This window comes from Myxine glutinosa, chromosome 4, assembly GCF_964187855.1.
Source record: "Myxine glutinosa chromosome 4, kmMyxGlut1.1, whole genome shotgun sequence".
Classification (NCBI taxonomy): domain Eukaryota; kingdom Metazoa; phylum Chordata; class Myxini; order Myxiniformes; family Myxinidae; genus Myxine; species Myxine glutinosa.
The window spans coordinates 130,060,442-130,087,022 of record NC_136264.1 but is presented as its reverse complement, the minus strand read 5'-3'; the positions used below and the strand labels follow the sequence as shown (position 1 = coordinate 130,087,022).

The 26,581-nt window shown below is 48.1% G+C and overlaps 1 protein-coding gene across 2 annotated transcripts in view; it reads left to right on the top strand.

Annotated features, from left to right (window-relative positions):
* The window catches only part of LOC137425204 (endothelin-converting enzyme 2-like), a 150,956-nt gene that overhangs the window by 98,091 nt on the left and 26,284 nt on the right, over positions 1-26,581 (top strand). For both annotated transcript variants that reach the window (XM_068113386.2, XM_078776402.1), the window contains exons 13-14: positions 14,308-14,414; positions 26,307-26,417. In XM_068113386.2, coding sequence (XP_067969487.2) covers positions 14,308-14,414; positions 26,307-26,417 — 218 coding nt within the window. The remainder of the gene's footprint in view (positions 1-14,307; positions 14,415-26,306; positions 26,418-26,581) is intronic.

Genomic DNA, 26,581 nt, shown 5'->3' with positions numbered 1-26,581 from the left:
ACCCTTTGTTAACAACCACCTAAACTCTCTCCGTCCCCTTTACTGTTCATATCACCACTTAATTCTTGTCCTTAAGGTCTCTCTAAATCCCTATAATTATCCTAGCCCTCCCTCGGCTAGCTTCGGTGCCCCATGGAGGCAACCATTGCTGGCCCCTCCATGGGCCTAACACTGCCATCCCCCTAAACTAATGCTCATGGGCCCCCCTGTGGGAGGAATGGTCACACACCATTCCCCCACGTGGGGTACACTACTCCCCCCAGTCCTCTACACTATGAGCCCCCGTCAGTGGAGGTACTGGGTCCTGCCTCGGCCTCTAAGGCCAAGATGATCCATGAGGGTGCCTGCTCACCCGTGTAGGGTCTCAAACGGTCTGCATCGACGATCCGAGGGAGAGCTCGTGGTCCCATTTTGATTTTTACGACCACGTCACAAATTTGCGCCAGGACGACCCCCGGGCATTGCCAAGGCGATGTGAGCTTGGGGCATCTGCCCTTCTGTCTCCGGGGATTGAAGAACCAAATCTTCATCCTCGGAGAATATGGGCTCACCTGGCTCCGGTGGTCGTACCTGCCCTTCATTTTGGCACCTGCCAGCTGAAGCTGGCGACGTGCGAAGGCATGGACCCTCTCCATGCCTTCCTCCAAGTGACGGGCATAGCCCTCCCCCGGCGGTTTATCAGGGCCTTCGGGCACGGGCCCGCATAGCAGATCGGTGGGAGCCAGCAACTCCCGCCCGTACATGAGCAGCGCTGGGCTACATGCGGTGGCCCCATGCTGACTAGTGCGGTAGGCCATTAACAAATACGGGAGATGTTCGTCCCAATCGTCCTGACGGGTGGTGGTGAATCATGCCAATTGTTGGACCAGGGTTCGATTGAACCTTTCCACCATCCCGTCAGATTGAGGTCTCAAGGGCGTTGTCCGTGTTTTCCGAATTGCCAGGAGCCTGCACACATCTTTTAATAATTGACTCTCAAAATTTCGACCCTGGTCGGTGTGCAGCTCCTCTGGAATCCCATGCCAACATACAAATCCTTCCACGAAGGCCTGTGCCACAACCCCGGCTTCTTGGTTGGGGAGGGCATAGGCCTCCGGCCACTAGGTGAAATAGTCCATAACCATGAGGATGTACTTATTACCTTGGCGGATGCGGGGTAGCGGTCCTAATATGTCCATAGCCACCCGCCCAAGGGGGGCCCCCACCTGATGTAATTGAAGGGGGGCCCTCATCCTCCGTGCTAGTCCCTTTTTAGCAGTACAGGCATCGCATCTCCGACACCAGTCCTGTATATCGCGCCCCATATTCACCCAATAGAACCTCCAGCGGACCCGAGATGTTGTCTTTGTCCTGCCCAAATGGCCGCCGGGGCGGGTACCATGCACCTGCTGTAAATGGTGGTCTTAAACTGTTCTGGGACTATCACTAGCCAGGAAGTTTTCTCAGAGGGAATCTCTACCCACTTGCGGTACAAGATGTTATTTTTCAATTCCAGGGTTTTCCATTGGGCCCAGTATGCCTTTGTTGGTGCCCCGAGGGGGGTGACCTCTTCCCCACTAGGTCTCTTCCCCAATCGAACCCATTCGTGCACCGGTCCCAGTACGGGATCCTCCCGCTGGGCCGTGCTCCAAGCCAAAGTTCCAAATTCCTTATCAGCGGTTAGTGGCAAGATTGGCCCTCTCACCCGGGTTGCACGGACTACGAGGGTAGGGGTGGGGTCTGCCAATTGTTCCCTGTCCTTGTGTCTCATGCAGAATTTACAGTTTTCGCCCAGACAGGGACGTTGAGAGAGTGCATCGGCATTCCCATGGGCCTTCCGGGCCCTATGGGTCACACTGAAATCGTACTGCTGCAACTTTTCCAACCACCTTGCAATTTGGCCCTCAGGTTCTTTGAACCGGAGGAGCCATTGCAAGGAGGAATGGTCAGTTCGAACCAGAAATTTCCGCCCGTACAGGTACGGGTGGAAATGGCTAATGGCAGCCAGCATAGCCAATAACTCTTTATGAGTGACACAATAATTTTGCTCGGGCCTACTCATGGCCCGACTATAATACGCGACCACTCTCTCCACGCCCCTCTGTGTCTGGGACAAGACCGCACCCAAATCCTCCTGGCTTGCATCCGTGTCCAACTGTCCAGGGTAAACATCCCGTCATTGGTGGGGTAAGCTTGAATGGGTGCGGATGTCAAACACCCCTTCATTGCTAGGAAGGCCTCATTGCACTCCCTTGTCCAGGTAAACCTCGTCCCCTTCTCCGTAAGCCAGTGAAGGGGCCTGGCTATCTCTGCGAATTTTGCCACAAAGCGCCTGTAATAGGAGCAGAGTCCCAAAAACCCTCGTACCTCTTTGATGTTACGAGGTGCGGGCCACTCCTCTACCGCTGTAATTTTTCCTGGGTCTGTTTTTACCCCCTCGCGGCTGATGACGTGACTTAGATAGGCCACTTCCTTGGCAAACAAAGTGCATTTGCTCGGACTCAATTTCAACCCTGCCTGTCTGAGGCACCCAAACACCTGTTCCAAATTAGCTATGGCCTGGGGAAATGTTTTAGCCTGTACCAGGACGTCATCCAGGTATACCAGGCATGATTGCCATGGCATGCTGCCCAGCACATGCTCCATCAATCGTTCAAAGGTGGCGGGAGCGTTACACAAACCAAACGGCATCCCACTGAACTGATACAGCCCCTTACCTGTGGAAAATGCCGTTTTCTCCTTCCCTGCCCTATCCATCTCCACCTGCTAATACCCACTCTTAAGGTCCAAGGTTGAGAACCACTTTGAGCCCGCAACAGCATCGAGGGTATCGTCAATTCTAGGCAGGGGATACGAGTCCTTGAGTGTCACGTTGTTCAATTGGCGATAGTCCACGCAAAACCGCATGGTTCCATCTTTCTTTTTAACCAACACAACTGGTAACATCCAAGGACTTCCCGAGGACTCAATGATACCTGCACTGAGCATTTTTTCTACCTGCTCATCAGCTTCCTCCCTCTTGCTCCAGGGGAGCCGTCGGGCGGGCTGACGAATAGGCCGGGCCTCACCGGTGTGCATCTGATGTTTCACCAGGCCCGTACGTCCAATGTCCTCGGAGGACTAGGGGAAGATGTCCAAATGGATTTCTTTTAATTTATGTAAGGCCTCCCGCTGGGTCTCCTCCATCTCTACACTACTCCGGTTTACCATCTCGCAAATGGGATCGGGCCAATTCCTACTGGTTGCTAGAGACTCCCTCCGGGACCGGCTCGGCTGGATGTTCTCGTCTCTCACCTCCGCGACTTTGTTAACTGGGGTGCAGCCGGCTATCTTCGTGCCCCGTCCTATTGTGTGTGGTTCTGCACTAACATTAATCACTCGGACGGCCACCACCGGCCCGTCCGTTTTTACGAGGGTACGGCCTAAAGGGTACGGTTTAGTACCGTACCCTCGTTTTTACGAGGGTACGGTTTAGTACCGTACCCTCGTTTTTACGAGGGTACGGTACTAAACACGGGACGGACTGCTCTGCCACTGGTTCGACCAGGCCGCAGGAACCCTGCCAGGTTGGGCGAGCCCGCCATCGGACCGGCACTATTGCCTCGGCCCTCGGGGGAATGGTCACGGCCTCAGAAGCCTCCAGCTCCGTCCTTTCGACCGTGCTCACCCCGTCTAATGGCAGCTCATCTACTCCCACCTGCAGTATCCACCGGCACAAATCGATTTTACAACCGCTGGCAGTCAACAAGTCCAGCCCGATTAGGCATGGGTCGCACACCTCCGCCACCCAAACCTCTATCCTTCTTTTAACCAACCCTAACTTGAGGGTCACATAACCACATCCTATGATGGGGGCCGTTTCCCCGGTAGCCAACTGCAAACTATGATTTTCCAGATGCCGGATGTGATCCCAACCATCTGCACTCGAATCAAGGACCACAGGGCTGATGGTCGTGGGGCTTGCTCCTGTGTCCACAACGGCGTCTACCCCCACGCCAGCAATTTTGCATCGAATCGTCAAGCTACCAGTGCCAATTTGGCCACAATAAATGACCTGTCTTGTCAATGAGGGCTCTTTACCATCCTCTGCTGCCGAAAACGGCCCTGCATGCTCGCCACATATTAGTTTCCCGGGCCCTGGCGGTGGGGTGTCTGGGGTCGGCTAGTCCGATCCGTACGGGGCGGAGTTGATGGTCCCGGCTGTCAGGGTCTATCCCTGTGTGGGGCTCTGCAGTCCCGCGCACGGTGACCCATCCGGTTACAATGATAACATGTCACTTGGTAGGGTGCGTGCCTCCGAAATTCCAAATTACCCCCCCTGTAGTCCCGAGTTGGGGCATTTGATAGTGGCCCACCACGTGCCACCGCGTTTATCCACCTGCCATGGTCCAGATCCCGCTAACCGCTGGTCCACCAGCCTTAGGACCATGTCTTCCAGGTCCGGGCCCCTTTCAGGGGCGGACCCTCTCAGGGGCCCGCCACTAGCTATGGCTCCTACCTGTCTCACCGCCACCACGTGGCGCTCGCCCCCCCGGGCCAAGGGTGTCTCTGCCTCCCAACGGGCTGCAGCGTCGGCCGCCTGGCTCAGGATCTGCGGGCGCCAGATGGCGAGCTGTTGCTCGGGGTCCGAAAAGGCCTGGATGAAGTGGTCCAGCGCCAAGCTTTCTTGGGAGGTCACGGCCATGTCCGCATGCGCTATTCCCACTGTGCGGCGAATGTCGTAAACCAATTCCCCGATGGTCTCTTCAGGTTTGCTTTTTGGCACCGCGAGCTGAGCTTTAACAAGCTCGCTCTGCTGTTCCACACCGAATCGTTTAATTAAGGCCAAACGGAGATCTGACAGGGTGATAGCACCCGGTGGTAAAGCAATCAAGACCTCCGCCGCCACGCCGTGCAGTGCTGCCACAAGGTGTATCCCACCTTCGTCCAGCCCCCAACCATTACCCCTGCACACGTGGTTGAACTGCACCAGGTACGCCCTCAAATCGCTCTTGCCGTCGTATGGCGCGAGCCGGACTTTATGGTCACCCGACGTTCGTACCCCGTACGCCGCTCCATGTGGGGTCAATGCGGGGCCGAACCGTTCGGGTCCCCACAGTGCACTACCTATTGGGAGCTCGCATGCGTTACCCATCCCACTAAGGACTACCCCGGTCGGTGTCGATGCCTGGGCCTCGTCATCACAACCCGCTACCTACTCCGTACTCGCACACCCAGGCGCACACACACCTTTCACACACCCTGTTATCGCACACCCCGGTGCACACTCTTTCTCCACGCACTCCGTACCAGTCGCACACCTCACAATGGGCCTTTCGCGAACGCCGGGTCTCTCCCGACCCCCAAGCTCGTCGAGCCTCCCCTCGCACCAAACACATTTCCGCCATCATCGCCACTCACCTCGGGGCTTCTCTCACGCTTCTCCTCCAGCACCTGCAAACCTTTTATTTGGTCAGCAAGCACGTTATCACGGTGCGAACACAAACCTTGCACATATTCCATCACCTCCTCCCTTAATTCATTCTCTGTCTCGCTTCGTCTCTTTTTAATTTCACTTATTCCTTCTTCTACCTCCTCCGGCTACTGTTTCACCTCTTTTATCTCCCGGTGTGCCCCCGAAATCTCCCCATCTAAGGCTACCTTGGGCGTCTCTATATGTGTCCTAATTTGTCGTTCCTTTGTTCCCATTGTCTCTACTACGTCATCCACCCTCTTTGTCAGTCCCTCGTGCACCATTTTGCATTCCTTCTTCGTCGCTATCACTTCCCGCTTCAATTATTTTTGTGTTGCTTTCAACCCCCCGATTATGTCGGTATTCTTCCCCACCTGTTCCCTTAATTCCTGTTGTCCCACCGTTAATTTCTCCACCTCTTGAGTCAGTTCTTCTATACCCCCCTGTAGTTTAGCTGTACTCCGCTTCAACTCCCTCTCCACGCGCTCCTCGCACCGCTTCACCTCGTCGCGTAACACTGCTACGTCACTGCTCATCCTACGCCCAATTTCCTCCCCCATCTTTTCCATGTTTTCACCCATTTTATTCATTTCTTCACTCGTCTTGACCATGTTGCGCCTTGAATCCTCCCTCTGGGTATCCATTTTTTCGCCCATCTTGACCATGTAGGCCCTCATTTGCACCATAAATAGGCCCATATCCCCTGGCACCGCGGGCTGGGCTTTCGCCGCCACGTGCGAGGCGCCGCTATTTCTCCTTCCCCTGCTGCACCCTCATCAACTTCCCCTTCTAACAATTCTGCCTGCTGGTCCTGGGTCATTAATTCGTCGACATTTTCTACTCCCACCGGCCTCTGGTCGTCTTGGCCAGCCATTGCACGAACTCAAAAAAAATTGTTTTTAAACTAAATTTCGTACGCGCTCGTAATTTCGCAGCACATGAAACGTACTGCAGGTCCAATTCCACTCCCGAGACCAATTTTGTTGCGGATCTCAAGCCCGTCGACGTACTGAGGGGGGGTTCAGCCCTGCTCCCCCTCGAGCTTCGAGTCCACGAGGCCACCACCCACACTACACTCGTGGAGGACGGATTGCTAAGCAATTCCAGCCGCCGAGCCCGCAGCTACGCGCGGAAGGGTTAACGGTCACGACCCGAGTACCTTCATCACACGCAGCCGTGAGAACGGGGACCGAACCTCGCACGAGTCATGCTGGTATTTAACGCCCGAGCGGTTGTGCGTCGCGTAACTCGTGCCGTTAACACTATTGAACCCGATCGAGCGGTTTTAATTCGTGCAATGCTACGCCAATGGTGAAAGGACGATGACGGCCAGGTTGGAAATGAACCACAGGATTTATTCACAAATGTACAGTATTCACAGAAAAGGGACACAGCGAAGAATCTTAATGGCCTTACTTATGTTCCCAGACAAGGGCCCTCAGACTCGTTCGGGGAAGGGGAGGAAGAGGGGAATGCGCCCAAAGCGCGGCCGCTCGTGCAGTTTGCCCGGACGGGCTCGTTTGGCATATAACCCCAAGGATCGCTCCAACCCCCAGGCACAACAACCGGGGATGTTCGCGGCAGGGGCGTTGATCGCGGATGTGCCCGTAGCAGGAATCTGAGGAGCGTATCTCAAGGTCAGCGAGGCAAAAGCGCGCATATATTCAGGGAGTCCAGGCAGAGAGAGCGTCCAGAGTCCCGGGTCAGAGAGAGAGATCGAACGGGGGTCCGTGCCGGGTTTTATAGATCCCCCGGAGCCCCCCTCGAATGTTCCATGGGCCTCCATTGGCCTGGGGATCACGTGTCGTGACAGCCCCTTATTGGTCACCCTCGGCCACTCCCTTCAGCCTCCATTGGCTGTAACGTATTGGCCACTCCCTCTAGCTCCCATTGGCTGTTTGCTGCTTCCCGGCCACGCCCTCCAGCTCCTCCCTCGGGCCTGCAAGACTTGTCCTAGGCCCATGACACGGCACTTCAGGCTGCAACGAGGCCTACCATTACTCTACCTGCCTCAGTGCATACTAACACTGGGAAGGAGACTATACTTCACATTTAATAAGAAATAACTAACTAAGCGAGGCTACATGTTGTGGTGTAACTAACTATGGGGGGGGCGGGGAGGGGGGTTGCCTTTATTTACAAAACCACAACGATATATATATATATACAGACTTGGCATTTAATATGGATTTTTTTTTTTGTGGGGGTTAACTTACTTTTCAAGATGACTTAGAACCAAAAGTTAATTGGAATTATGTTGAAATTATTCTAGATTTTGTTAATGTGACCTTTAAAAGAAACAAAAACCACATTTGACATTTCGAAGCAAATAAATTGATCCTTGAAAGTGATGTAAACTGATATCAAACTCAATTCACGGACAGTACTGTGTTAAACTTCTGTACGTTTTCCAGAAGTATCTCTTTATTTTGCACATTAGCCAAATTTTTTTTCAACAAAAACAAAAGTTAAATTACGACTGGGATTACGGACAGTAAAATTACAGTTCAGTACTTCGTGTAACCCCCAAGAGCATTCAGGAGAGCACGTACACGTTGAGGCATGCTGTTCACAAGATTTGCCAAGGTTTGGACAGGAATCGCTTGCTATGCAGTGACAATAGCCTGCTGCAATTCACGCACAGAGGCAAGCTGCTGGTCCAAGTTGTCGATTTGACGCGTTAATTCTGCCCACAAGTTCTCTATCGGATTCATATCCAGGGACATGGCAGGCCACTCCATATGCTCTTCACCACGGTCATCAAGAAAGTGTTGGATCATGCGAGCACGATGAGGCCGTGCATTGTCATCTTGGAAGACAAAGTTTCCTCGAAAGGCTGCATGAACAAATGGAAGCAATGTTTCTTCCAGAATGGCCCTGTGCTTGAACTGGTTCAGGTTTCGATTGAGAACAACCAGGTCAGTTTTGCCCCCTGCATGAAAAGCAGCCCAAACGGTCACCACACCACCTCCAGCTTGGACTCTTGGCACTATACAATCTTCGTTGTAGGATTCATGCACTTGTCTGCACACTCGGACGTGGCCATCTTGACGATATACCAGAAATCTAGACTCGTCACTGAAGATCACGTGATTCCAGTGTCCTGGCTGCCATTGACGGTGCTCTCTGGCCCACTGCAATCGGCGCTGGCGGTGTTGTCTGGTCAGACGTGGCTTCTCAGGGGACGCCTGGCACGATAGCCTGCTTGAACCAGTCATTGGTTGACTAGCCTTCTGGATACAGGCACATTTGTCAGTTGCTGCCACTCAGCCCTTCGCCGATTAGCTGACTTGGTACGGCCATTGTGGACTAACCGGTGCAGCTGGCGATCATCCCTAATTGTGGTTCTGCGGGGATGTCCTGGCCTCGGTATTGGAGTAGGGACACCCCTCTGAGCATTTCGTTTCAGGATCTTTGACACCTGACCTTGAGTGATGCCATACTGCCAAGCAATAGCACGCTGTTTCATGCCGGAATTTCGTAAAGCTACCACTAAATGACAAACAGCATTTTCGAGTTGACGGACCATCTCCAGGGGAAGCGGCAATAACTTTTGTAGACGTGCAGCAGTTGTTTTCCACTAATACAGAACGCAACAACCCTTATATGCCCGATTGTGAAGCCAATCGTCAAATGTACCTGTCCGTACATTTTGTCACGCCACCTGTGATATAATCCTGTTATTGACTTCTTGCTGCGACAGACAATCAGTGACATGGTTCTTTTAACAAAGAAATCACCGAAGCGTAAAAGAAACTCACCAGATTGATATACTGAGTTCAGAAAGTAAACCCAAGTCAAGAAAGAAAAAAAAATTCCATATTAAATGCCAAGTCTGTATATATATATATATATAAATAAATAAATATATATATATACAGTCACGTGAAAAAGTAAGTACACCCCATGTAAAGTTTTGACTTTTTCAACATACAGCTATTTGATCTTCATTTCAACAATATTGAGAGATAAAGGTGATATAATATAACAAATATCATGAAACATTTACATTTTGTAGTCCATTGTATAATTTAAATAAACATAAATGCAAATTTCGCATGTGAAAAAGTAAGTACTCCCTTGGCTCTAATAGGTGGTATTGCCCCCCTTTGGTAGAAACAACCTCAAGTAGGCGTTTTTTATAACTGTCTACCAATCTCTGACATCGACTGGGAGAAATTTTTGCCCACTCCTCCATGCAGAATTCTTTCAGCTGTGTGATGTTTGAGGGGTTTCTTGCATGCACAGCTCGTTTCAAATCCCCCCACAACATATCGATGGGATTTAGATCCGGGCTTTGACTTGGCCATTCCAGAACCCTCCATTTCTTTCTTTTCAGCCATTCCTTGGTGGATTTACTGCTATGTTTCGGGTCATTGTCATGTTGCAAGGTCCACCTTCGGTTGAGCTTCAACTTCTCCGACAGATGGCCTCACATTATCCTCAAGCACCCTCTGGTACAATGAAGAATTCATAGTAGATTATATGATTGTGAGCTGCCCAGGCTCTGATGCAGCAAAGCTGCCCCAAACCATAATATTTCCACCACCATGCTTTATAGTTGGTATCAGGTTCTTGTGGTCAAATGCTGTCTTTGGTTTTCGCCAAACATGGCTTCTGGCACTGTGGCCAAATAGCTCAACCTTTGACTCATCTGTCCAGAGCACATTGTTCCAGAAGTGCTGGTCTTTGCCTGGGTGTTCATTGGCAAACTTTAGTCTTGCCCTGATGTTCTTTCTGGACAGCAAAGGTTTACTCCTGGCACACCTCCCATGTAGATCAAATTTGTGCAGCCTCTTTCTAATGGTAGACTCGTGCACTTTGACATCAACAGTGGCAAGAGCTACCTGTCAGTCCCGTGATGACATTCTGGGGTTCTTCGAGACTTCTTTCAGCATCTTGCGGTCTCCTGTCAGGCTGAACTTGCTGGGGCGGCCTGGCCTGAACAAGTTGGCAGTTGTTTGAAATCTTCTCCACTTGTAGATGATCTTCCGGATAGTCGAATGATTGATTTCAAATTGTTTGGAGATCTTTTTAAATCCCCTCCCAGACTCGTAAGCATCTATAACCTTCTTTCTGAAGGCCTCAGAGAACTCTTTTGATCTAGGCATGGTGATGCCGCACACTTCAACAACAAAGAGCAAGCCAAACTAAATGTCTGAGGTTTGAATAAGACAGGTTCCTCCAAGATCCTCTCTAACGATGTTCTAATCATTTGCACCTGAGCTGGTGCACCTGATTCTAATTTTATGTATTTGAAGTAGTGATAAATGTAGGGGTGTACATACTTTTTCCACATGCGAAATTTGCATTTATGTTTATTTAAATTATACAATGGACTACAAAATGTAAATGTTTCATGATATTTGTTATATTATATCAGCTTTATCTATCAATATTGTTGAAATGAAGATCAAATAGCTGGATGTTGAAATATGTTGAAAAAGTCAAAACTTTACATGGAGTGTACTTACTTTTTCACTTGACTGTATGTGTACCCGCGTTCCAATCATACGTACTATATATCTCCACGTTTCAATCATACGTACTCTATATCCGTACTCGCGTTCCCATCGTACGTACTCTATATACTTACGCACATTTCAATAGTATGTACTTTGTTGTAGATGTACACACGTACCAAGAGTACGTACTTTATAGAAAGAAAAAAAACACATTCTAATGGTACACACTTTATAGACGTACTCACAAACTAATGTTGAATAATGTATGTTGTGTGTTGCCATTAAATTAAAGAAAAAAATTACTAAATCTTAGCTTATTCCACACAGAAATCTTATAATGGCCTGGACAATATCATTGGCACCTTTTAGAAGTTGGTAGAAATAATTAGATTTCAAGCAGGTGATTCTCCTTTACTTTACAACTGAACTTACCTGTGGTGAGTTGCAGGTGTCTGCAATATAAAAATCACTCATTCAACCAGTTTGAATAGAGAAAAGGAGTCATTCTGCTGTTTTGTGTCACTGTGTGTACCGCAATGAGCATGGAGAAAATAAAGAAAACCAGGGAATTGTCTGAGGAGGTCAGACACAAGATTGTAGCCAAGCATGGACAATCTCAAGGCTACAAGTCCATCTCTAGAGACCTTAATGTTCCTGTGTCCACCGTACGCAATGTTATCAGGAGGTTTAAGGCCCATGGCATTGTAGCCAACGTCCCTGGACGTGGCTGCAAGAGAAAATTTGGTCGAAGATTGCAGCGAAGGATTGTTCAAATGGTGGAGAAAGCACCTCGATCAACTGCCAAACAGATTCAAGCTGACCTTCAGACACAAGGTACGACAGTTTCATCTCGCACCATCTATCACCAACTCATTGAAAGGGGGTTCTATGGTTGGAGACCCAGGAGCACCCCACTACTGAAAGAGAGAGACATAAGAAAGTCCGACTGGAGTTTTCCAAAACACACCTGAACAAGCCAAAATCCTTCTGGGAGAATGTCCTGTGGACAGATGAGACCACAATTGAGCTTTTTTGTAAAGCACATCATCTCTATGTTTACAGAAAACAAAATGAAGCCTTCAAAGAAAAGATCACCTTCCCTACAGTCATTCTGCTGTTTTGGACATTCACATGAAGGAGGTTCAGTGATGTTTTGGGGTTGTTGTGCTGCCTCTGGCACTGGGTGCCTTGAATGTGTGTATGGCATAATGATATCAGGAGATTACCAAGGCATTTTGGAGGGCAATGTTCAACCCAGTGTCAGAAAGCTGGGACTCCGTCGAAGGTCATGGGTCTTGCAGCAGGACAAGACCCCAAACACACTTCAAAAAGCACCCAGTAATGGTTCAAGACAAAACTCTGGACTGTTCTGAAGTGGCCAGCAATGAGTCTAAGATCTAAATCCCATTGAACACCTGTGGGGAGATCTGAAAACAGCAGTTGGGGGAAGGCACCCATCAAATCTTGGAGAACTGGAGCAGTTTGCACAAGAATAGTGGGTCAAACTGCCAGGAGAGAGGTGTTGGAAGCTCATTCATGTCTATAGAAAGCTCTTGACTGCAGTTATTTTGTCCAAAAGCTGTGCTACCAAATATTACGTCTCGGGTGTCAATAATTTTGTCAATGCCATTTCTTTTTATTTTCTGATTTAAAAGGATATATTAAGTTCTGAATCAAAAACAAAGGTTCTGTAATAATAACAGTGAAATAAAGAATTGTGGAGACCAAATACATTTGTCAATTTGAGCTTATTTTTCGAGAAAATTGTGAGTTATTTGAAAAAAGTGCAAGGGTGCCAATATTTTTGTCCATGACTGTACTTTATTGAGGCACATGGTTGAAAAAAGATTACGTGTAATCCTGGCTACCATGAGGTGGAATATGTGTGGCCTATTTTAACACATTATGTGCAGACAGACAGACGAAAAATCACTCATGGTGCGACACTTGGCAAAACAGAACAAAGTAGAATGGTACTCAGTAGAGCATCCTATTGACCTCAAAAATAATTTGTGGTGGAATTCAGTGACCTGATATGCAAATTGTCTTTAAAGTTTAAGTTAATCGGATGAAAATTGACAATTTTAGAAATTTGGCCTATGTTGACCTTCTGGCCTATGTTGACCTTAAAAATAGTTGGTGGTTGGTTTCATTTAGCTGATATGCAAATCCTATTCACATTTCAAGTCAATCGGATAAAAATTGAGGATTTTAGAAATTTGAAAAAAGTGGTTGACCTTTGGCCTATGTTGACCTTTTGGCCTATGCTGATCTCAAAAATAGTTGGTGGTTGAATTCAGTTCACCGATGTGAAAATCCTCAAATTTCAAGTGAATGGGATGAAAATTGATTTTTAGAAATTTGAAATTGTTGTTGACCTTTGGGCTTTGTTGACCTTTTGGCCTATGTTGATCTCAAAAATAGTTTGTGGTTGAATTCCGTTAGCCAATATGTAAATCCGATTCAAATTTCAAGTCAATCGGATGAAAATTGAGAATTTTAGAAATTCAAAAAAAGTCCTTTACCTTTGGCCTATGTTGACCTTTTGGCCTAAGTTGATATTTTGGCCAAAGCTGATCTCAAAAATAGTGGGTGGTTGAATTCAGTTAGCCGATATGTAAATCCTATTCAAATTTCAAGTCAATCAGATGAAAATTGAGAATTTTAGAAATTCAAAAAAAGTCCTTTACCTTTGGCCTATGTTGACCTTTTGGCCTAAGTTGACCTTTTGGCCTAAGCTGATCTCAAAAATAGTGGGTGGTTGAATTCAGTTAGCCGATGTGTATATCCTATTCAAATGTCAAGTCAATCGGATGAAAATTAAGGATTTTAGAAATTTGAAAAAAAGTGGTTGACCTTTGGCCTATGCTGACCTTTTGACCTTTTGACCCCAAAATATATAGGATTTTGTCGGACCACGAACTCTACCGTTTGGTGAAGTTTCGTGAAGATCGGTTTAAAATTGTGACCTGTAGGCAAGTTCAGTGAGCGGACAGACAAACACACAAACAAACACACAATCCAGTGATCAACATACTTGCAAAAAAAATTTTTTTTTTTGTCAAGTAACAAACACAAACGCACAAACACACAAACCGGAGTGATCAACATACTTGCAAAAGAAAATATATTTTTTTGCCAAGTAACAAACACAAATCGGAGTGATCAAAATACTTGCAAAAAAAATTAAAAAATTTTGCCAAATAACAAACAAGCAAACAATCAAATTCCAATGCAAGAGTAACAGAGGAAATCGCTTGTGAAATGAAAGGCTGTGCCCAAAATAAATAGTGTGATGATGTGTCAATTTGGTATTTGTACCGAAGTGCGATCATGCCAACGAGCCTATAAGGTCTGATGGTCATGACAATGTCTTAACGTGACCCTATCCTTTCTGTGCTTGCCTTGCAGCTGGGAGTTGCCAGTTATTCTCGTTTTTTTGATGATGTGCGAGATGTGCTGATCTTTGAGACTCAGATGCTGCCAGCCATGCTGCTGACCTGTGTGAATCATACCCCGTAAGCCAGCAGTCCTGTGCAATAAAAATTGAGTGACATGTTCTACCTAAGCAAAAGTAACAATACAATGTGCTTAGATGCGGTTTTGCTGAGATGTTTTGAAGATTTGTTTATGTTTTGATGTTTTATTATTTTATAGATATTTATTATTATTATTATTTAATATTTTATAGATAGATGATTTATAGATTTTATAGATTATATTGTTGTGGTTTTGAGAATAAAGGCAACCCCCCTTTTAGTTATTTGCACCACAACATGTAGCCTTGCTTTAGCCAGTTATTTCTTATTAAATGTGAAGTCTCCTTCCCAGTGTTAGTATGCGTTGAGGCAGGTAAGTAAGGGTAGGCCTCATTGGGCCTGGAATTCCATGTGGTGGGCCCAGGACAAGTCGAGGAGGCCCGAGGGAGGAGCCGGAGGGAGTGGCTGGCAAGCAGCAAACAGCCAATGGAGCTAAAGGGGAGTGGCCAACAATGGTGGCCAATGGGAGCTAAAGGGGAGTGGCCAGCAGCAAGCGGCCAATAAGAACTAAGGGGAGTAACTGATGGGGGACTATCACGACACGTGACCCCCGGCGGCCAGTGGAGGCCCGTGGAACATTCTAGTGGGGCTCCGGAGGGTTATCAGACCCGCCCCGGACCCCCGAGGGGGGGGGGGGAGGTCTCTAAGCGAGAAGGTCTCTAAGCGAGAAGGTCTCTAAGCTGGAAGGTCTCTAAGCTGGAAGGTCTCGAAGCTGGAAGGTCTCGAAGCTGGAAGGTCTCTAAGCTGGAAGGTCTCTAAGCTGGAAGGTCTCTAAGCTGGAAGGTCTCTAAGCTGGAAGGTCTCTAAGCTGGAAGGTCTCTAAGCTGGAAGGTCTCTAAGCTGGAAGGTCTCTAAGCTGGAAGGTCTCTAAGCTGGAAGGTCTCTAAGCTGGAAGGTCTCTAAGCTGGAAGGTCTCTAAGCTGGAAGGTCTCTAAGCAAGAAGCTCTCTGCGCTCTGCCCAGGTCTCTGCATTCTGCCCCCGCTCTCTGCTGCCCCGTTCTCCCTGGCTCTGCTCTCTCTTTTTGCCCTTGCTCTCTTGGGAAACGCATTCGCAGGACGATCTCTCTCGTGGCCCTATACTCCGGCGATCTCCCTGCCTGGACTCCCTGCACGTGCGCTTTTGCCTCACCGACTTCGGGACACGCTGCGGAGATTGCCGTACGTGCACGGCTGAAGCCGACGTCCCAGCCGCGAACATCACCAAGGGGAACGCCCAACGAGCCGTCCGGGGCGAGCTGCACCAAGCGGCGGTGCTTGGAGCGCGTCCTCTTCTTCCTCCCTTTCCCCGAGTGAGTCAGAGGGCCCTTGTCTGGGGGCATAAGTAAGAACGGTTAAGTTTCTCTCCTGTGTCTCTCTTCTCTGACCATTGTACAATTGTTAATAAACCTGTGTTTGCTTCCAACTTGGCCGTTTACGTCTCTTCACCATTGGCCTCGCATTGCACGAGATAAAACCGCTCGATCGGGTTCCTAGTAGTTAACGGCACGAGTCACGTGACACGCAAACCGCTCGGGCGTATCAGAGCAGCGTGACTCGTGTGAGGTTCAGCCCCCGTCCTCGTGGCGGCGTGTGTGTCGAAGGTATGCGGGTTATTGACCGGAAACCCTTCCACGCGCTCGCTGCGGGTTTGGCGGCTGGAATTGCTCAGCAATCCGCCCCCACGAGTATAAAGTGGGTAGCAGCCTTGTGGACTCGAAGCTCGTGGGGGAGAAGGGCTTAACTCCCCCTTAGTACGTCGACGGGCTCGAGATCCGCAACAAATTGGTAGTCAGTAGTGGGATTTGAACCCTGACAAAAACATTGGACACCAACAAATTGGTGTCCTGGAGTGGGATATTTGGACCTGGAGTGCGCTTCACATACTCAAAATTACGAGCGTACGAAATTTAGTTTTACAAACCAAATTCATTTGAGTTTGTGCAATGGCTGGCCAAGGCGACCGAGTGCCGGTTGAGTAAGAAATGAAGAAGAACTAATGGCCCAGGACCAGCAGGAAGAGTTGGTAGTTGGGGAAGCTGATGATGGTGTGGCAGTAGGTAAAGAAAATGGCGGCGCCTCGCACGTGGCGGTGGAAGCCGAGCCCGCTGTGCGAACCGGGTTTAACCTCGAGTTGTTCTTGACCCAAATGAATGCATCCTTGGAGGTGCAAATGAATCGAATGGACACCATGGCTAATCGGATGGACGCCATGGGGGAGGAATCAAGGTGCAACATGGTCAAGTCGGGTGAAGAAATGAAAAAGATGGGGGGGGGAGATTGGGCGTAGGATGAGCAGGGAGGTCGCAGTGGTAGGCGACGAGGTGAAGCGGTACGAGGAATGCGTGGAGAGCGGGTTAAAGCGGAGTACAGCCAAACTGACTGGGGCAATGAGAGTAGCGACGGGGGAGGTAGAGAAGCCGATGATCGTCGAGTTGGAAGAGAAAATTTTGGGGGCGCCGGCGAAGGTCGAATTGGAAAAGGAAATTTTGGGGGCGCCGACGATCGTCGAGTTAGAGCAGGAAATAGTAGAAGCGCACCGGGGAATAAAGGAGGTAGACGAAGAGATAATTGGGGTTGAAAAGACGGGAGAGACAGGGAGTGAATCACGGGAGGAAGTTATGGAGCATGTACAAAGTTCGTGTTCGCACCGTGATGCCGTGCTTGCTAACCAAATAAAAAATTTGCAGGTGCTGGTGGAGAAGCGGGGGAAGGAGAGCCCCGAGGTGAGTAAAAATGGCGGAAATGTGTTTGGTGCGGACGGGTGCTCGGCGAGCTTGGGTATCGGGCGAGACCTGGGTGTTCGTGAAGGGCCCATTGTGCGGTGTGCGACTGGTAGTGGTACGGAGTGTGAGAGGGAGTGCGTACCGGAGTGCGTGGAGCGAGAGTGCGCACCGGAGTGTGAGAAAGAGTGTGACCATTCCTCGCACAGGGGGGCCCATGAGCATTAGTTTAGGGAGATGGCAGTGTTAGGCCCATGGAGGGGGCAGCAATGGTTGCCTCCATGTGGCACAGAAGCTAGCCGAGGGAGGGCTAGGATAAGAATAGGGATTTAGAGCGACCTTAGGAACAAGAGTCAATCAGCCATCAATCGTCCATCAATCGTCTGGATTGGTCTCCCATCTCCACTGCCTCTGACATCAATTCTTCCTGGGAATTCTTCCAAAGCAAACTGATCTCTCTCATGCACAGATTTATCCCATCTCGCCTTCAGTTGTCTTACCCTTCCTCCCGTCCATGGTACACTGAATCTTGTGGGGGGGGCAGTTGCCCTGAAACAACTTGCCTTTGCCTCTTGGAAGGCTAATCCAACTGAAGGCAATCTCAGTTCCTTCCACCAAGCTCGGAACAAGTGTGTGTCTATCCTCAGGAGTGCCAGGAAGCACTATCTCTCCGCACTCAAAAATGAACTCTCAAACCTGTCTCCTTCCTCCAAATCCTGGTGGCGTCTGGTCAAATCCGTTTCTGGTGTTTGTTCCCCCTCCATCCCCTCCCTTACCTCAAATGGCCACACAGTTGACATCGCACGTGACAAAGCCGAATGCCTCAACTCTGTGTTTGCCTCAAAATCCTTAGTCCCAAACCCATCTCTCTCTGTTCCCACCTTTCCCAGTCGAACCCAACTGCTCCTGAACTCTGTGTCCTTCTCTCCTGACAAGGTGGAGGAGTTTTTGTCAAACCTCGACTCTGATTCTGCAACTGGACCAGACGGCATCAGCCCACGGGTCCTAAAATCCTGCTCTGCCGCTCTATCTCACCCTCTCTCTGTTCTTTTCACCCTATCTTTTGCTCAAGGTCATCTGCCAGCATCCTGGAAATCAGCTAACATTACCGCTTTACACAAAAAAGGTGCAAAAACAGATCCTTGCAACTACAGACCAATCAGCCTGCTCCCAATTATCAGCAAAGTCATGGAATCCATCATTGCTTCGGATATGAAATCTTTCCTCTTCTCCAATGGCTTGATCTCTGATCATCAATTTGGTTTCAGACCAGGTCACTCTACTCTGGACATGCTGCTTCTGCTGTCTCAACAATGGATGGAGGTCCTCAATGCCAAACAGGAAATCAGAGCTGTCTCCCTTGACATATCACGTGCCTTTGACACGGTCTGGCACCCAGCTCTGCTCACCAAACTCTCCTCCTATGGTATCCATGGAAATCTCCATGCATGGCTTGCGGACTTCCTCTCTGGTCGTAGTCAACGTGTGGCCCTGAATGGATTTCTCTCATCTCCCCTTCCTGTTCAGGCTGGAGTTCCCCAAGGCAGTGTGCTGGGCCCTGTGCTTTTTCTGGTCTTTATCAATGATCTCTCCGACTCTCTGGAAAATCCTCTCTATCTCTTTGCTGATGACTCCACTCTCTGCCGCTCCATTCCTCTTCCCTCAGATCGGCAGTCTGCAGCCTCCTCACTCTCTGAAGACCTGGACAAAATCACAGACTGGTCAAACAAGTGGAACATGTCTTTCAATCCTGACAAATCTCACTCTCTTACTATGTCTCTCCGAAAAGATCGACTGGACAACCCTCCCATCTACTTTCTCAACAATCCTCTCCAAGAAGTTCTGTCACTCAAGCTTTTGGGTCTCACTATCTGCCATGATCTTTCTTGGGAAAACCACATTTCCAAGCTGGCCTCCAAAGCCAGTCGCCGACTGGGCATCCTCCGTCGTGCGAAGTCCTTCCTCGGCACACCTGAGCTCCTCACCACATACAAGGCTTTCATCCGCAGCTCAATGGAATACTGTTCTCCCCTATGGGCTGGTGCTCCTGCCTCACACCTGGCCCGGCTTCACGCTATTGAATCCAAAGCTTTCAAAATCATTGGAATCTCCCGCGATGAAGCTACCTCTGAGGGCCTTTCACTCACTCACCGCAGGCAGGGAGGTGGTCTTTCTGTCTTCTACCGACTCCTCTCCGGCCTTGCTCCCCCAGCTCTCTCTGTGCTCTGTCCCCCAAATATTCCTACAGGTCGCACAAGATCTGCCAGCAACCCTCTGATGGTTAAACTGCCGAAATCTCGGCTTTCTGCTCACCTTCACTCTTTCATTCCTCTTTTCTCCCGCCTCTGGAACAAACTCCCACACTCCCTTCAATCCCACTCCTCCCTCCAGGTCTTTAAAACAGCTGTTCACCACCATCTCTTATCTTCCCCCATCCAAAACCTTGATCTTTTCTACCCCCACTAATTCACCCCAGATCCACCTTGTTTGAAATTCCAACTTCTTTCCTGGAAGTCCTGGCAGTGTCCATATGTTTATACTTCTCCCACCCCCCCTCCCCCCTTCACATGCCTCCCCCCCCAAAGCCCTCTCCCTCTCACAGATCTCTCGATGTCTCCATGTCTCTCGGTCCCTGCTCTCAAATGTTGTGTTTGTGTCCTTCCCCCTCTCTCCCCATCTTGTCTACCGCTCCCGATGTTATTTGTTTTATGTGTCTGTTTGTCTTTCTGTGTGATTAATGTTCACTCTTTCACGAGCCTCGATCTTGTATACAAAACAAAAAAAAAAAAAGAAGAAAAAAAGAGAAGTAGTGTCACCTGAACTGTAGAGGGGACGTAGAGAGTTTAGGTGGTTGTAATAAAGGGTGTGCATAGTGTAAAGGGACGACGGGGTGCACAAGTGGTAGGGGAAATTAGTAGATAGATGATGCTGTGTGTTTGAGGAATTGTGAGTGAGAAAAATGGTGTGCAAGATATCTGGTGTGTGAAAGTAGTGGTGTGCAAAATAAATGGTGTGCAAAATAAATGGTGTGAGAATAAAAGGTGTGTAATGCTTGGTGTGGAATGCATGGTGCGAAGGATTGAATTGGGGGGGGGGTGAGTGGAACCCATTCACGAAAGCCTGGGGGGGGGTAGTGTAAAGCCAGGTGGAGGGCAGAGGTAAATTGCATGGATATTGACACCTGTGGTGCGGGTCGTGGAAAGTAGTATTTTGTGAGGTGCAGGAGACGGTGGAATGGCTGGGCGTGTCGTTTAATTGGTCAGTATGGTTATTGGGGCACTCCGTCACTGGGAGCTTGTCGGCCAGGTAAGGCCGCAGGTAGGCTCTGGGAGCCAGTTAGGTTAGAGTGTGAGTGGGGCCCGAGGATCCCAGGGAAGGACCCGGGTTGCCCAATGCAGAGGTGGGCATCGAGGGGTAAGTGCCAGGGAGGGCCTTCTCCCCAGTTAGGGTAGTTATGAGGAGCAGGCAAGCTCGGGAGGCAGCTTCAGTGATGGAGGTGCGCAGGTAGGTAGACCTGCTGGTGGAGCCACACGACCCAGCCCCGAAATTGTGCGAGGGCACGAGTAGAAAATTCGTTGGGTGAGACCCCAAATTCAGGAGGGCACCACAGTGTGGGAAATGGGAATTCGGGTTCTTAGAACCACATAGTTTAAAGGAGGCCGATTGGCAGGGTACGACCCCGGGTAGTTTAACAGTGTAAATGTTATTTGTGTAGTTAGGATGTGAGATCCCTTCACACCATCCACAGCCATTCACCGAGGAGGACGAGCTTCACACCAAGGCTCTGTAAGCCGTTTGGAAGTAAGACGCATCATGACGTGAGTGAGACATTGTTTTGTTCCATCCCTTCCTTCCTGGGAGGGATTTGGGGACGAATTTGGAGTTAGAGGGGGATATGGGAGACAAGACGTAGAGACGAATTGTAAATACAAGGGTGGCTAGGGTAGGGTAGGCAACGGTGGGGGGTACGGACGGTTAGGGACGAGCTTGCTCCGCTTGCTCTGCCGCGTCCCTCGCACCGCACCAGGTATGGTGGTGCCTGGTCACCTTGTTTTTCGTGTGCCACTGTTATCTTTTCCTTTTGCTTGTTGCGCCTTGTCTTCCCTCCCCTCCCCAGGACCATTTGGAGACCGACCTGTGCAGCACCTTGCTGCCAATCCATTTTGCTGCACCCATGGACCACAAGCCTTGTGGGCCCACACCTCTGCTGTGCAGCATCTTGCTGCAATTCGCCTTGCACCTTCATGCCACCTGTTAAGTGGCACTAATGCCACGCAGTTGGACCACGTGAGGAGTGGCCCTGCTTGGAAATGAAAAAAAAAAGTGTGTGCAATTGTGTGCCAAGTGTGAAGATGTGAAGACTTAGATGGCCCTGATGTTTCACATGGCCTGTATGCTGGTCAGGGCCTGCCAGTTTTTGTTAGCGCACACACAAGACAAGAAGATGCAAGATGCAAGCAGCAAGTGCCTTGATTTTCCTTCCTCCAATTTCTTTCTCAAAGTGCAGGTCCTGGGTCGTAGTATTTTATATAAAGGTTAAGTTCTGTGTTGTATATATAAGAATGTGCCCACCGGCTATGTTTAGTTTGAAAATTCCGAAAATACACGGATAGTTGTGGGTGTGAGTCTGACAGAGTAGCTGCTCAACGCATTAGGAGGGACATACAGTCACATGAAAAAGTAAGTACACCCTATGTAAAGTTTTGACTTTTTCAACATATTTCAACATACAGCTATTTGATCTTCATTTCAACAATATTGAGAGATAAAGGTGATATAATATAACAAATATCATGAAACATTTACATTTTGTAGTCCATTGTATAATTTAAATAAACATAAATGCAAATTTCCCATGTGGAAAAAGTAAGTACACCATTGGCTCTAATAGGTGGTATTGCCCCTTTGGCAGAAACAACCTCAAGCCGGCGTTTCTTATAACTGTCTACCAGTCTCTGACATCGACTGGGAGAAATTTTTGCCCACTCCTCCATGCAGAATCCTTTCAGCTGTGCGATGTTTGAGGGGTTTCTTGCATGCCCAGCTCGTTTCAAATCCCCCCCACAACATCTCAATGGGATTTAGATCTGGGCTTTGACTTGGCCATTCCAGAACCCTCCATTTCTTTCTTTTCAGCCATTCCTTGGTGGATTTACTGGTATGTTTAGGGTCATTGTCATGTTACAAGGTCCGCCTTCGGTTGAGCTTCAAATTGCCGACAGATGGCCTCACATTATCCTCAAGCACCCTCTGGTACAATGAAGAATTCATAGTGGATTCTATGATTGTGAGCTGCCCAGGCCCTGATGCAGCAAAGCTGCCCCAAACCATAATATTTCCACCACCATGCTTTGCAGTTGGTATCAGGTTCTTGTGGTCAAATGCTGTCTTTGGTTTTTTCCAAACATGTCTTCTGGTACTGTGGCCAAATAGCTCTACCTTTGACTCATCTGTCCAGAACACATTGTTCCAGAAGTGCTGGTCTTTGCCGTGGTGTTCTTTGGCAAACTTTAGTCTTGCCCTGATGTTCTTTCTGGACAGCAAAGGTTTACTCCTGGCACACCTACCATGTAGATCAAATTTGTACAGCCTCTTTCTTATGGTAAACTTGTGCACTTTGACATCAACAGTGGCAAGTGCTACTTGTAGGTCCCGTGATCACATTCTGGGGTTCTTAGAGACTTCTTTCAGCATCTTGCGGTCTGCTCTCGGGCTGAACTTGCTGGGGCGGCCTGGCCTGAACAAGTTGGCAGTTGTTTGGAATCTTCTCCACTTGTAGATGATCTTTCGGAGAGTTGAATGATTGATTTCAAATTGTTTGGAGATCTTTTTAAATCCCTTCCCAGACTCGTAGGCATCTATAACCTTCTTTCTGAAGGCCCCGGAGAGCTCTTTTGATCTTGGCATGGTGAAGCCGCACACTTCAACAACAAAGAGCAAACCAAACTAAATGTCTGAGGTTTATATAAGACAGGTTCCTCCAAGATCCTCTCTAACGATGTTCTAATCATTTGCACCTGATCTGGTGCACCTGATTCTAATTTTAGGTATTTGAAGTAGTGATAAATGTAGGGGTGTACTTACTTTTTCCACATGTGAAATTTGCATTTATGTTCATTTAAATTATACAATGGACTACAAAATGTAAATGTTTCATGACATTTGTTATGTTATATCACCTTTATCTATCAATATTGTTAAAATGAAGATCAAATAGCTGTGTGTTGAAATATGTTGAAAAAGTCAAAACTTTACATGGGGGTGTACTTATTTTTTCACGTGACTGTATCTAGTGTAAAGAATGTCGCACACATGGGTTAGAATAAATGTTAGGGGGATTACATCTATGTGTCACATTAAAAGTAAAAGTAATATTGAGTGCCAGACTCAACCGGTCGTTCTGACTGAGGTCGACTCGGGCCGAGTCTGGTCATAGAGGGGGGTCGTGTTGTGGTTTTGAGAATAAAGGCAACCCCCCTTTTAGTTACTTGCACCACAACATGTAGCCTTGCTTTAGCCAGTTATTTCTTATTAAATGTGAAGTATAGTCTCCTTCCCAGTTTTAGTATGCGTTGAGGCAGGTAAGTAAGGGTAGGCCTCATTGGGCCTGGAATGCCATGTGGTGGGCCTAGGACAAGTCGAGGAGGCCCGATGGAGGAGCCGGAGGGAGTGGCTGGCAAGCAGTCAACAGCCAATGGAGCTAAAGGGGTGTGCCCAACAACGGCAGCCAATGGGAGCTAAAGGGGAGTGGCCAGCAGCAAGCGGCCAATAAGAACTAAGGGGAGTAACTGATGGGTGGCTATCACGACACATGACCCCCGGCGGCCAGTGTAGGCCCGTGGAACATTCTAGTGGGGCTCCGGGGGGATATAAGACCTGCCCCGGAACCCCGTGGAGGGGGGGGGGGGGAAGGTCTCTAAGCGAGAAGGTCTCTAAGCGGGAAGGTCTCTAAGCTGGAAGGTCTCTAAGCTGGAAGGTCTCTAAGCTGGAAGGTCTCTAAGCTGGAAGGTCTCTAAGCAAGAAGCTCTCTGCGCTCTGCCCAGCTCTCAGCGCTCGGCCCAGGTCTCTGCGTTCTGCCCCCGTTCTCCCTGGCTCTGCTCTCTCTTTTTGCCCTTGCTCTCTTGGGAAACGCTCTCGCAGGACGATCTCTCTCGTGGCCCTATACTCCGGCGATCTCCCTGCCTGGACTCCCTGCATGTGCGCTTTTGCCTCGCCGACTTCGGGACGCTGCGGAGATTCCCGTACGTGCATGGCTGAAGCCGACGTCCCAGCCGCGAACATCACCAAGGGGAACGCCCAACGAGCCGTCCGGGTGAGCTGCACCAAGCGGCCGCGCTTGGAGCGCGTCCTCTTCTTCTTCCTTTTCCCCGAGTGAGTCAGAGGGCCCTTGTCTGGGGGCATAAGTAAGAATGGTTAGGTTTCTCTCCTGTGTCTCTCTTCTCTGACCATTGTACAATTGTTAATAAACCTGTGTTTGCTTCCAACTTGGCCATTTACGTCTCTTCACCATTGGCCTCGCATTGCATGAGATAAAACTGCTCGATCGGGTTCCTAGTAGTTAACGGCACGAGTCACGTGACACGCAAACCACTCGGGCGTATCAGACCAGCGTGACTCATGTGAGGTTCAGCCCTCATCCTCCTGGCGGCGTGTGTATCGAAGGTACGCGGGTTATTGACCGGAAACCCTTCCACGCCCTCGCTGCTGGTTTGGCGGCTGGAATTGCTCAGCAATCCGCCCCCACGAGTATAAAGTGGGTAGCAGCCTCATGGACTCGAAGCTCGAGGGGGAGAAGGGCTTAACTCTCCCTTTGGCCGTCGACAGGCTCGAGATCCGCAACAATATTATAGATATTTTATTATTTTGCTTAGATGTTTTGATGATTTGTTTATGTTTAGTTATTTTATTATGTTATAGATGTTTATTATTATTATTTATTATTTTATAGATAGATGATTTATAGATTTTATAGACTATGTTATAGATATTTTATTATTTTGCTTCGATGTTTTGATGATTTGTTTATGTTTAGATGTTTTATTATGTTATAGATATTTATTAATACTAGTGCGTGCCCGTACGTGGAGGAGGTAAGTACGTGGACATACATATGTTGACGTACGTACCAAAAATAAGGCCTCACTGTCCGGAAGTTCGAATATCGCAGTTATGATTAATCGCAAATTAGTTTTAACCGTCACTATCCCTAAGTCCGGAATTTAAGTCCTCACTGTCCAGAAGTTCGCATATCGCAGTTACGATTAATCGCAAATTAGTGTTAATGGCCAATTATTCAATTTTTCAAACCGCGAGGCAGAAACAACAAACACACACGCGGTTCCTTCGCTGTAGCTTGACCGTACGTGCAAAGAAAAATTAAAACTTTCGTCGTTCCTTCGGTCTTCGCTCTCGTCCTTCGCCGTTCCTTCGCTCTCGTCCTTCGCTGTTCCTTCGTTCACGTACAAAACGTATGTGTTTGCTAAATAAATGGCCATAACTTGGTAACCACTTGCCCGATTAATAGCAAACCTTGAAAAGGCACATCCTCAGGTCCCCAGCAATATACCTGGCAAGTTTCACTTAGATCGGACCAGTGGTTGTCGAGAAACAGCGGTCACAGACATACACACAGACAGACACACAGACACACAGAGATTGCTTGCATAAAAGAGATTGTTTATTATTTTATAGATAGATGATTTTTAGATTTTATAGATTATATTATCGATATTTTATTATTTTGCTTTGATGTTTTGATGATTTGTTTATGTTTAGATGTTTTATTATGTTATAGATATTTATTATTATTATTTATTATTTTATAGATCGATGATTTTTAGATTTTATTGATTATATTATCGATATTTTATTATTTTGCTTCGATGTTTTGATGATTTGTTTATGTTTAGATGTTTTATTATGTTATAGATATTTATTATTATTATTTATTATTTTATAGATAGATGATTTATAGATTTTATAGATTATATTATAGATATTTTATTGTTTTGCTTTGATGTTTTGCTTAGATGCTTAGATGTTTAGATTTGTTTTGTTTAGATGTTATTTGCTTAGATGCGGTTTTGCAATTAGTTTGAAAGAAAATGGATAAGGTCACAAATATACAGCGGGTATAATTCTGTTGTTAACAAGGTTGTGCTGATATTTCTAGGTGGCCCATTGTTGCCCAGAGTGCTCACATTCACTACTGTCCCATGAAAAGCACCTTGTACATTCCGGCAGGATTGCTGCAGTCACCGTTCTTCAGTCCTGATTTTCCCTGGTAAGGAGGTTGACGAAGAAGAGGAGGAGGGGAAGGAAGTCGTTATCAATGTATTACTTATATGCAAAGAGGGGTGAGGTCTTATTAAGGAATTAACGCCTTTTTCAGCTCGAGGACGGTGGATAGGCTATTAATGAAGGAACTGCTTCTGATAACATGATTGG